Source organism: Nothoprocta perdicaria, unplaced genomic scaffold (genome assembly GCF_003342845.1).
Source record: "Nothoprocta perdicaria isolate Ctin4 unplaced genomic scaffold, notPer1 scaffold_78, whole genome shotgun sequence".
NCBI lineage: Eukaryota > Metazoa > Chordata > Aves > Tinamiformes > Tinamidae > Nothoprocta > Nothoprocta perdicaria.
The window spans coordinates 1,512,613-1,524,617 of NW_020456065.1; the positions used below are offsets into that span (position 1 = coordinate 1,512,613).

General features: G+C 38.7%; 1 protein-coding gene across 1 annotated transcript in view; it reads right to left on the reverse strand.

The window, feature by feature from the left end:
• ROBO2 (roundabout guidance receptor 2) overlaps positions 1-12,005 on the reverse strand; it is a 141,815-nt gene that overhangs the window by 78,314 nt on the left and 51,496 nt on the right. The window contains exons 7-11 of the mRNA XM_026051649.1: positions 11,054-11,259; positions 7,086-7,167; positions 6,197-6,362; positions 4,309-4,475; positions 1,402-1,523 (exon numbers count right to left, since the gene is read on the reverse strand). Of these exons, the coding sequence (XP_025907434.1) occupies positions 1,402-1,523; positions 4,309-4,475; positions 6,197-6,362; positions 7,086-7,167; positions 11,054-11,259 (743 nt within the window). The remainder of the gene's footprint in view (positions 1-1,401; positions 1,524-4,308; positions 4,476-6,196; positions 6,363-7,085; positions 7,168-11,053; positions 11,260-12,005) is intronic.

A 12,005-nucleotide genomic window follows, 5' to 3' on the forward strand; every position in this document is an offset into this window, starting at 1 on the left:
TTGCCTTTGTTCTGGTTCCTTAGCTATTCTAGAGCTTTTTTTTTTTTTTTTTTTTTTTTTTTTTTTTGGTGTCTTTCTTGCTTTGGCCAATTCTGAAGCGTCTCTGCAGAGGCCAGTGTGATTTTCATGTGGCAGAGTGTCATTCTTTGAGAGATCTTTTGAGGGTAGTTCTTCTCTGTAACACTCACAAACAATTTTCCTTTTTCTTACCATGTTTTCCTCGCTCATTTCTAGTTTAGCAAAAGTACCAAGCAACTCTTCAAGCACTGTTTTGTTCTAACCTAGTGAAGTGGGTTGCAATAGGTAAAATTGAGTTCCATTTATGTTAAGGCTTCCTTTGTAGTATAAAGCCAGAGCAAACATTTGAAAAAAGTATTTCTGGCAGCTGCCACTCCCCCTCCTCCCAACACACGGAGGATCTTATCTCCTCTTCTATAATCCCCTATAATCCCTGCACACTTTTACCTCTTAGCAATACCGCATGTATAAGACGAACCTAAACACCGTGCATATCCCTTTAACAGAATTCATCCTATATAATGCAATTATTTCAGTGCTTGTGCACTGCAGTATTATTTATTTAGTGCACTCTTTCATCAAGGGCTTTCCCTCCTCTGGAGCAAATGCCCCGAGAGCAAAGCAGTCATTTGTGGTGTGTAGAGCCGCCCTAGGAACTCTCTCCTGTGGCTACAAATCCTTTCCACTAAGCCTCAGGGAGGGAAATATAGCATTTTGAAAGYCAAATACTATATACTAAGGCCTAAGAAACTCTACCCAGTAGTTTGACCCCTCAAATAGAAATGTTGTTAAGYACTGCCAAAAAAAGAGTCTGGCCGTCTATAATCAAAGGCTATTCCCTGAGTGAGGATGAGGCTTATGCTAGAAAACCAGATGCTCCACGATTAACCAGGCAATGGCAACATGAGCTCTGCCTTTTCTACAAGTGCCCTTTTTCAGAATATCATTTTTTGCATCTTAGCCTGCCAAATAATGGCTTATTGTCAGAGGTCCCTCTATCTTGAAGTGGAAAGCTTTTTTTCATTCAGCAGCTTTGACTGAATATGTTGAACATGTTGATATTTAAATGTGATTAGTTTTTGGACATGTACGGTAATGAATTCACAGAGCAATTATCCTTTATATTGTGGTATTAAGCACATCATTTTTATACGATTTTTCCTCGTCTGTCAGCTAGCTTGCTTTGAGCTGAATCTTGAAGCCTTTGAACTTGCCCAGCTTGAAAGAGAAAAGAGAAAGACCATTTCACAGCATATGCACAGTGTTAGTTTATTAGAGTATTCTCACTGAAGTCAACGTCAGTGCTTTCCAGTGTAGAAAAAAATGCAAGGACAAATAGTCCAAATTAAAATCATATTACGGAAATTACAACAGAAGACTTACGGTCCAGGTGACTTGAACTGTTGTGGGTGTCAGCACCACAGGGTTATGCAGTCGTACAATGACGTCTCCCAGCTCTTTCTGGACTTGCCTGTGATCAACACCTTGTGCGGGTGGGCTGATGTCTGTCAGGACAAGCACACACATGAAAGTACTGCTTTAATGAGAAGAATTACATATGGCTTTAATTAGAATGATTGAACAGCTAAATGATTTGATTTAAACATCCTATATGCTAACATTTTAAAATAATAGTTCTAAGACTGAACTTGACTGAATATGAACCGCAAAGCACATGTATATGAAAACTACCACTCACCTTTAACTGCTTGGGAAACTATGAAATACAAACATGTTTAAATCAGTATGGACTCAATGGCAAAGTTTTCTCAGACCCTGTAAGTGATGAGAGTGATGCAATATTCACTAGTTCTAAAATATTCAGATAATAATAACATTGTCTAGATATTTGAAACCAAACTGGTTAGCATAAGTGAAGAAAATGAACAGTTTTTTATTCTCTTAGAGCATACATGATATGAAGTCATTATGTTTCCAGACCTCCTCTTCCCTTCCTCATGCCACAGAAACAGGAAAAACCAACAATAACGCTAAACACAGATTTTCTTTCTGCAGAATTTTCCTTTATAGATAGAAACACTCCACTACAATTTTTCTTTCATAGAGATTATTCCGAAAATTCCTTCAAAGTGGAGGAAAAAATAATTTCATTTTGTCAAATCCTGAAGGACTTCAATGACTTGGTATATGTTCATGGAAGACCACAAGGCCACCTCCAGCATCACATTTGGGCTTAATACCTGGTTCTTGGAGACCCATTTGAGCTATGATCTTTGGTTTAACTGAATGAAGTTGATCACCTTTCCTAGAGAGAAGCTCTAAATATAAAGCAGGTGTTAAAAGCAGGAGGATGAGATGCACAATGTGAATTTCCTTACCATATATATGTATACATATAAATATATATAATATATATGTACATACATACATACATATGTATATTTATGTATGTAGTTTTTTTACATATATATGTTTACATATATATTTTTTACATATATATATATATATGTAGTTTTTTAAGCTGCTTTTAAATGTGTCGTTAGGCCTGTTTAGAATCCAACAAAGTAAGCAGCTTGTTTTCTTAGAGGAATTATTGATTTATCTTTTCTTATTTGATGTGAGTCACTTAGGGCAAACTTAAGTGCCTGATGGTCTACTTGCAGTCCACTGGTGAAAAAAGTGGAGAGTCACAAATTACCTGTATTTGCTATGCTTGATAACAGGAAATCAAATGCTCAGATATTAAAGCTACCACAGACACCTGTTGTAAATTAATATTTTAGATCTTGTGTAATTGCTTCTTCTTTCTGAAGTGTCCACTGTGAATCAGTTTTCTACTGTGCATCAGCTTGCTCTGTGAGCCTGAACTCACAGGCCTAAACTCAGGCATAATTAGAAATCACATCAAAACATTATGTTAATTTTCAATTGATTTTGTGATTTAATCCTATTAAACTGGAAGTTACCAAAGAAGCTATAAATCCTGAACCTGTTTCAGTGTGCTTGACTGCTAAGCAGCTTCTGGAAATGGAGGCTGCAGCACTTGTTCCAGCTAATTAAAAGACATGTTTTTATGGAAATTAAATTCTTGTCAGCATGTCAAAGAAAAAGTCTATACTTGATACTCAAAAGCCAAAATAAGTTACCTTTTTTAACTAGTTGATTAGCCTTGTAGACTAAAGGCCGGTGCAATGAAAAACGTGGCACCCGATAATGCACAGAGAGTGAGGAAGAGAAGGAAACTTGTGACAACCCATGGATTCACTTCTTTGTGAAATCTTCAACTCCCTCCCAACTCAGTGTTTCAGAAAGCAGCTCTAGCTTTGCTTTAAATGCAATGATTATCATCTTGAGGGTAGCTACGAAGGCCAGAATATTCAGGAGTAGATTGGGATGAAGAAAACATATGAGAGAGGGTTCAATGATGAGGGAATACAGCCCGGCTCTCCCTAAGAAAAACACTCGTATTGTGAAGAGAAATTTYTTCACTGCAGTTACATTTAGCTGGAGTTGGGTGTAATGAGAACAGAAWTTAATAGTCATGAAGCCCTCTGCACACATGAACCAAAGAATCAATTATATGACCATTCTACAAAATGAAGGATTTCACTTCAGCCTTCCCTCTTGTTTTAACATTCAGCAAATTAATATAGAGAACTCAGAAATCTATGCAACAATAGAAATATATATCAATAGAAGACCTATATTTTATCTGAAACAACTTGAAAATACTCTCAGTATGCAGATTATACCAATTCTCTCTGCACCAGAGAAWTGGTATAATATCCAGCCAGATCAGTCAATACACTATGGATAATTCATACTATTCTGCTTATTAAAACCGATGCTACACATGGTGTTTGTCTGTTGTAAGCATACAGCACTTGCTGTGATAGCATATCACTGTTATAAACAATGGAGAACTAAGGACATAGGGAGAACTTAACGACTAGTAAAGATTCTGAGGACATAAGAGAGCTTGGTATTCACAGCATCTTTTAGAAAAGTCTGGGTGCCTACCTCCCATTATTTTAACAGAAATTGGGTGGCAAGGAGCACATCGATTTCAAATGCCTTGAAAACGGTCAGCTGGAATGCCTAGGATGTACCAAGGCATTAAAGAAGTAATCTCTCTTCTCGAAGCTCCAGAGAAGGGAGCAATCATTGGGCTATTTTTATTTTTAGTGGTTAAGATGGATTCTTCCAGCCCAGGTATCMTGTTTTCTTCCCTCACGGTGCTAAAGCAAAACGGGCAGTCGGATCCACTGCTCAACTCCCAGTGCCTCCCTTCTGATTGTAGCTCCAGCACRTAAGTCTTAGTAACGTTACCTTGTGTTCGGACAGGATCCGACATAGGGCTGGGGTCACTCAGACCCTGGGAGTTGATGGCTCTCACCATGAACAGGTAGATGGTGTTGGGGCGCAGGCCTCTCACCGTGTAGAGCGTGGTCTTGACGTGGTTAGCCACYGTTTGCCAGCTGTTGCTCACAGACTGACTGCAAGGAGAAGAGTTGAGGATTACACCAGCGCAGAAAGAAACAGCAAAGTGAAGAAGGGTCTACTGCTGCAAGCCTTTTTCTGACTAACTATAAGGAAAAGTAAGAAAAGCAGGATGAAACTAAAAGGTTTTGTTAGTGTCAATTAGTTCATCAAAGGGGAAGGAGAAAAGAACAGAGAGGTCAAAAGTATTTCTGCTTTGAGGAGAAGCAAAAACTTTTGCCAATAAATTGTATCCCACTAAAATAAATGCCTACAAAAGGAAAAAGTGTGGAAAGCATGAAAATAAAATTGAATGATAATCTGGCCATTCCTGAATATAAATCTTTGAAATAAATTAACCCATTAAAAGAATAATCTTCTGTATTGTTCTGTAAATTGTTTTGTTGGAGGAAGAGTATTCTCCTTGAAGCAAAACCGTACTCAAAACTAGAAAAGAACCTTCTGAAAACATGATTATAAATGAAAGCATATAAATATTTTTCTGTGGCTAAACATTAATTTGGACAGTTTTATAATGAGATTAACTAGCCACTGTACAAAGAGAGTTCAACTCAGATTGCCAAGATAGCTTTTAAATGAAATGTTTGGCTTTTGTTAAAGGCATTGATGGGATGTCACTGAAGTTCATCTAAGGTCACATATCACAAAAGGTTAAGGAGAAAATTTGATTTCATTGTGACTTACTGAATAGCATTTATAAAAAAATCTTTACTTGTATTAACTGAGAAAATAGAAAGCTAATAGCTTTCTAACATTTTTTTCGATGCTTTCATTCATGTAATACATAAAGGAGAGCACAAGTTCTAGAACAAAGCTACTAATCTGGCAGTACAGTAATGTTCCCTGCATATTAACACAGAAGGATGAAGTGTCATCACTAGAGGTTTATAAATTTACATACATGTGGTTTCTATAAATTCTCACTTGATTTCTAATTAGAAGAAAAACTACATTCTATTATTTGTCATTTGTTGAAAATATTGATCAGGAGATTACATTTAAGACTGTATACATCTTTAACCGTAAGAGCATATGATGAATATGTGCCAGAGGTGCATATTAAATAGGCTTAAACAGGCTGAATGGGGGGCACAAAAAGTTCTTTCCCAATGCATATTAACTGCTGCAGGGTGGGATGGATCAGCTGGACTCTTATCAGCCTCGGTGTGGAGGTTTAAATACTAAGTTATCAACACTAGCTTACTCTGTTAAAAGTTTTGCTCCATCCAAAACAGTAGGAGACAAACAAATGTTTTAGCCCTCTAATAGGCATGGCTTTAACAAGTCTGGGAATGCAAGCATGCAGAGAGGCTTAAGGATTGCCCATGCATGTTTAGCTTGCTTTGCACTAGACTAAGCAAAGTAACACTGGCCCCAGTTGTTAGAACTGCAGCATTCCCAGTGGAGACCCTCACTGATCATCAGGAATAAGGAAAAAGCAGCAAATAATGAGTGCACTGTCCTGTTATGTTCCTGTTGACCTGACAAATAATAGGTAGGTTCTTGTCTAAACTTTCCACTTAGAAACAAATAATTAAAAAAAAAAAAAAAGTTAAGAATAAAAATCAATGTCCTGCCACAGAAGTTAAGTTTTTAATGTGCCTGTGAGACATCCGTATGGCCTAAAAAACCACCGTGACACCAGGAGGACAGCAGATACCAGTATAAAGAACAAAATGAGAAAGCAGGGAGATTTGCAGCACAATAATTCACGTACCTAAAGGCCTCGATGATATAAGCACTAGCTGGCAGGCTTCCAGGGGTGCCGGGTTGCCAGGACAGGGTGACACTGTTCTTAGTCACATCAGTGACCTGAGGTTTGGATGGTGGCCCGGGGAGGTCATTTATGTCATAATTTTTGCTGACAGTCGCTCCACCAGACTCTGTAGGGGGCAAACATAAAAAAAAATAAAATATAAAATAATTATTTTTTATCTTGATTTTATAAGTCTAATCAGACTACAAGAAAAAAAAGGTAAAAACATGACAAACATCTGCAAAGTGAGCATAAGCAATGTTCTCAATGGGTAAAGAACTAAGTCAGCAATTTCATTACCAGCCGTGTTTTAGGATGAAGAGCTGCAACTCTTTTGTGCATCCTGAAAAAAAATGCCCACAACACTTAAAGTAAAAAAAAAATTAAATGGAAAAAAGATTAAACTAAAAAAGGATAAGAAAAATACAGTAATAAAAATTCTATCATTGTCTGCTGAAATCTGCGTAAATATATATGTATATATATACTTAAATCTATGTAAATACCAAATATCCAAACCTTGCCTCCCAGGAGGCAGAGCAAGTTCCTGCATCCAGACAGTTTGGGCACTCATGGGGAGTATGCTGGACTTTGATGGGTCTCTCCCATCCCAGTTTTTCTGCTCTGGGACAGTTACAGGATGAGCACCCAGTTCCTTAATTGTCCCACTTAGGGGAGTTATAGGGCGCCAGCGTTGCCAAGGGCAAGTACGAGCAGCTACAGGCTTGATGGGCACTCACAGATACCGACGGTGGGATCCCAGCACGTGAAGCAGGCCCACCTAAAACGGGCCCCATCRCAGTCCCAGATGGCTCCTCTGCAGCCGACAATTTCACCAGGTGCTGCTTACCTGTCACCTCCAGCACAGCACTCCAAGACGTCTCCCCGCTTGAGCTTGTAGCAACACATGTGTAAGTTCCAGTATCAGACAGCTAGATATTAAAAAACAGTTAAGGGCAGTTTTAATGACATTTAGAATGAGTTGACAGGGTTTGTTCTATTATTTTTTTTCCTAAATGCAACTTGCTAAGAAGGACTTAGCYTACATTTTATACCAGACTAAAGAGTGCCAGACATTTTCAAATAATCATTTAATGGTGGTTTACTTGTAGGCAACTATAATAAGATTATCTGCTTCTGAGGGTTTCCCTCTTCTAATTCTGATTTTTGTACTGTTAATGGCACCAGCAGAGCCGGTAAGTGTTACCAAATGGAGATCTGAAACACTGTCAATCTTTCTACAGGTTACAAGAAATCCTGGTGAAATCTGGTACTGATATAATAACAATAATTCTCAGGGGATAAGGTCTCACAGTTCAAAATCCCATGACCAGCCAGAGATACGATTTCCAGCCTCATGAAGGTTGTTCCATCATCTTATCCTCTTATGACAGACCAAGTCAGTTCTATGGAGGCCACCTCACACAAATGCTGTTGCTGAGACTACAGTGGTTCCTGCTCTGCAGTCTCGCAAGTCACTTTTACAATGGCAAAGCTGCATCAGACCTGGCATAAAGTTTCCCTTTCTTCTGTTTCATATAGAATTCTGTGAGCACTCTACCTATCATCCTTGCATGTGATTTTCTTTCAGTTTTGCAAGGCACTTTGAGGGCAAAACAGCGGGATTTGTATAAAACTGCTGCCGTCCTTGAATTGTCAATTCATATATTGCAGATTTATTTGGGGAAATGGTTTGGATTATATTGCCAATATTAATCGCATTTCTGTATAAACCGTTGCTGCACTAGCAGATTTAACAAGCGTTTTACTCTTCCTCACTTCACTTTACAGTAAAGACTTCTGTGACAGGAGCAGAGTTTTTGGCAAAGACTACTGAGATGGATAGAAAACAGTAACTTTATGAAACACAAAGAAATCCCCCAACGACTAYGTATAAAGCATGGTAATCTGGAGACGTAATAAGAAGGGGGAGAGTGCTGACTCCTGTGGTAAAGGAGAAGAATTATATCTGCAATCAGACGGCTTGATGGAAATAGGACTGCATCCAAGAAGCCTTATTGGACTTTAAGGGATTGTAATGGGTGTTCTGCTAAATGCAGGTTGGAACCGTAATGAATGTGCTTATACCTGACTCTTCAAGAAGAATGTCAAGGCAAATAAGAGAGATGCTCTTTAAGATGCTTCTTGATATATAATTTAATTGATTTTTAACTTTGTCATGTTTTAAATTTGTTGGTATTTTCTGCTTCAGCTACGGTAGGGCTGCGGTAGGATTCCTAGGGGCAGGAAGCAATTGATTAATGCCAGTGTAATTGTACAAACCTGCCTTCTAGGCTAAGCATTTACCATGAACTGCAAGGAATATTAAACTCTTCTGGCACAGGCTCTGACGTTCAAAATATAGAGATACCACTAATGAAATGGGAAAGACTCTTGAAAGGCGGAAGACGAGGAGGGGGCCTTATAGCCCTCTGAAGATATTTTATTCTGCTACTTCTGAGCTTTTATTAAAAATATTTAATTCCTCATTATGTGATGAGGGAACATATTCCTCAAAGCTGCAGTAAACAATGTCAGTGACGTCCAGCAGGCAAACTCATCATGTAAACTAAGCCAGATGCTGCAYCTTGCAAGTCATGGTGAATTAGCAAACTATGGATGGACTAGCCACAAACAGGGYGTAGTGGTAATTCAGCTATGTATACTTTTTTGTGCCATGAAAAAAAAAAAAAGAAAATCTGAGGGGATTAATAGAAATCTTTGCTATTCAGTATCATAAACCTTTTCCTGCCATAGTTAGTGCAAGTATTGAAATCTGGTGTGGTACAGTTCTRGAGAGCAGCATGAAGGTTTTTTCTCATTGTTGATCTATCTAAAAAGCACCGRTGAAGGAGTGACATATGGGAGATATTAGCTCTCTTCCTCGGAGCAATCTGGAAGATTGGCTCATATGAAAAATCTCTAGGTTCATGTTCAGGACTGTTGCCCAGGGTTCTCTGTGACCATTTCAGACTCCTAAATAATTTGATTTACACTCAGAAAGAGGGACTGGTTGGATAGCACAGGCACTTGGGCTCAGGGCCTTAGATAGTGGTGGCCCATGCTTACCTGTATCTTGAAATCTTTTATGATTATAACAGAGATTAAAAACTGCAACAGGAGAAGAAGGCTGAGGAGTTGGGGTGTTAAAGAAAAACCTGTTTTAAACTTTAGTATATATGTAATGTTAGGCKTGGGCATATTTTCTGATCATTTTTTTTTGCGAAGGAAGTGTTGACAGTTCTCACTGGAGTACATCTGAAGAAGAGCTAATCATTCCAGACCAGATTTAAATATATATTTAATTCCTCCAAATTTCAAAAGCAGAAAAATCTGCTTCTTTCCACGGTGCGGTTCATTTTTTATTGGTGAGTCTGAGTCTACCAGGGCATATTACTGCAATCAGAGGGATATATAAGAAATATCCTTACAAGCCTTTAAGGAAAATCGGTTACTAGTGAATGAGCCACTTAAGGATCAATAAAAGCTCCATGTCTTCCAAAAGCACGCTTACCAGTGCCACTGTTTTCTCCTCCCCTCACAAGCAATTTTTTTCCWTTTTGGTTTACAGACCCTGTGCCTCTAACAGAGAGATTAATGCGCGGGCACAGACCAGAGCCTGCTTTACTGTTTGCATTGCTGCCTGCAGACAGGTATCCCGGGAGCTTTTGCCTCGTGGACCCTCCACAGAAGCCCGTCGCTGATGCCTGAAAGTCTGTTGGAAATCACTAAGCTTCCCCCTTTAATTGCTGCTGGCTGACACTACTGGGGAATCTTGACTATTCAAGCGCACTCTTTAATCCAGCTCTACAGGAGAAATGCATTAACCTTCATGGCCTAAACCTGCCTTCAGCCCAGGGAGGAAGGGTAAATTGTTTACTCAGGGAAAGCTAGCATAAATTTTTTAATAAATTCCATTTGGTTCCAAGGAAGTTAACAATTCATTTACGATCGCTGATGTGATGGTATCAGAAAACAAGATTACTATTAATGCCTTGTTCTCTATATCTATGTATTGACTTTTTTGGATGACAAAGCTAGTGCAGAAATTACTACTGATAAAATTAAATAAATGCTTAAATTGCCTCTATTTTTAACAAATTARCTAATTACATGTACCTTATTATTATTTCATATGCATTCTCACTCACACAAGGAAGACTAGATATGCACATATGGATTAGATATGGATACACACATATCCATTTCTATCTCTAAATAGGTAAAAAAAAAAAAAAAAACCCAAAGAGTGATATCTGTGATACAATGTTTACCAGAAAAGTCCAGCATTATGTTATCTAAAATTTTACAAGATTTCTTTGTACTTTAAAGAATCGTGGCATTATCTCAAATTACGAAATGTGAAAAATATGGCAGGCACTGCCTTTTGAACAGAAATCCCTCTGCATACAATTGCACGTATATTATGGTACTGGTATCCTTTCATTTGCCTGCCTTGGGAAACATCTCCAGGAAGYACCGTAGGAATAGATCAGCCATCAGAAGACTGCCCTGACTCACTGCACTGATGGAGAAGGTGCATGGCCAAAGCACCAGTGAACTCCAGAATTTGTTTTTAACCCACCACCTCCTTGGAAGTGCTCTATCCTTTTTTTTTTTTTCCCCCGTTTTCCCCATTTTTTTCTACAGGAATGCTGTCAAAAATGAAATAGCATGTGGCCTTGATGAAACTTTAAGGGTGAAAGAGCACACTCCATTCATTTTGAAGGCAATGGACAGGCAGACAGGAGATACCAGCCATCTCCTACGCGTAGCAGTTGCTTTATGTCACTTATGTCACTTACTTATGTTACTTACCCGCAGGGTTTTAATCTGAAGGGTCCCCTGATCCTGTATGGATGTTCTGGGATCTCTGCCCAGGAAGGTGAATCCTTCTTTTAACCAGCTAATGACAGGAAGCGGGTCGCCAGTGGCCTTGCACTTGAGCAGAGCTGTCCCGTCCACTGCCAGCGTCTGATTGACAGGTCCCTGGAGGATGATGGGTGGAGGCCTGTCTGTCAAAACTGAGGGGTAACACAACAAGTATTGGCAGCGACACCTTTGGAAGCCTTCTGCTCTAGTTAGCCCTTTGACAGGGCAACAGACTCGTTTACATTCGTTATAAAAGCTAAAAACACTGTTTTTGCAAGATGCACATGCACCTCGAAGCAATTACCCGGTCAAGTTGAAAAGTGTTTTTATCAGTATTTTGCTTCATCACAGCAAGGTAACAGCTAGCTAGAAAAATGTCTTTTATTAAGGATCTTCAGACTAATTTGATTAAGATAAAACAAAAACTTAAAACCTAGATTCCAAAAAAAAGCTGCGATAAATACACTTTGTATTTATTTATTTATTCCACTTCAGGAATGCATTTAAAGCACATACTCAAGTGTTAAATTAAAATATGTTTAATTGCTTACCTGTTTCAGGGCCTGAAAGAGAAAKTCTGTAAAAGTTCAAAGTGAAATACTGTAGCTGTTTTAGCATGGGTAACAATTCCCATGTTCCCCATCCACTCAATTTGCAGGTACTCATCAACAAAAATATCTAACAAGAAGACATTTTTGTAATTCTGAGTGATCTAAAAGGCCATACCACTCTCTCCTGCAGCAGCGAGTTCAAACTCCACCACATGCTCGACCAGCTTACTTACCAAATCATTTCCTCACCTTTTAAACTCCCGAACTCTGTGGTTTTTTTCATGATCCTTTGCATTTGCATGCTTGAAACAGCCCCTAACGGATTCTGTAGCCACTGAGGGCATGGC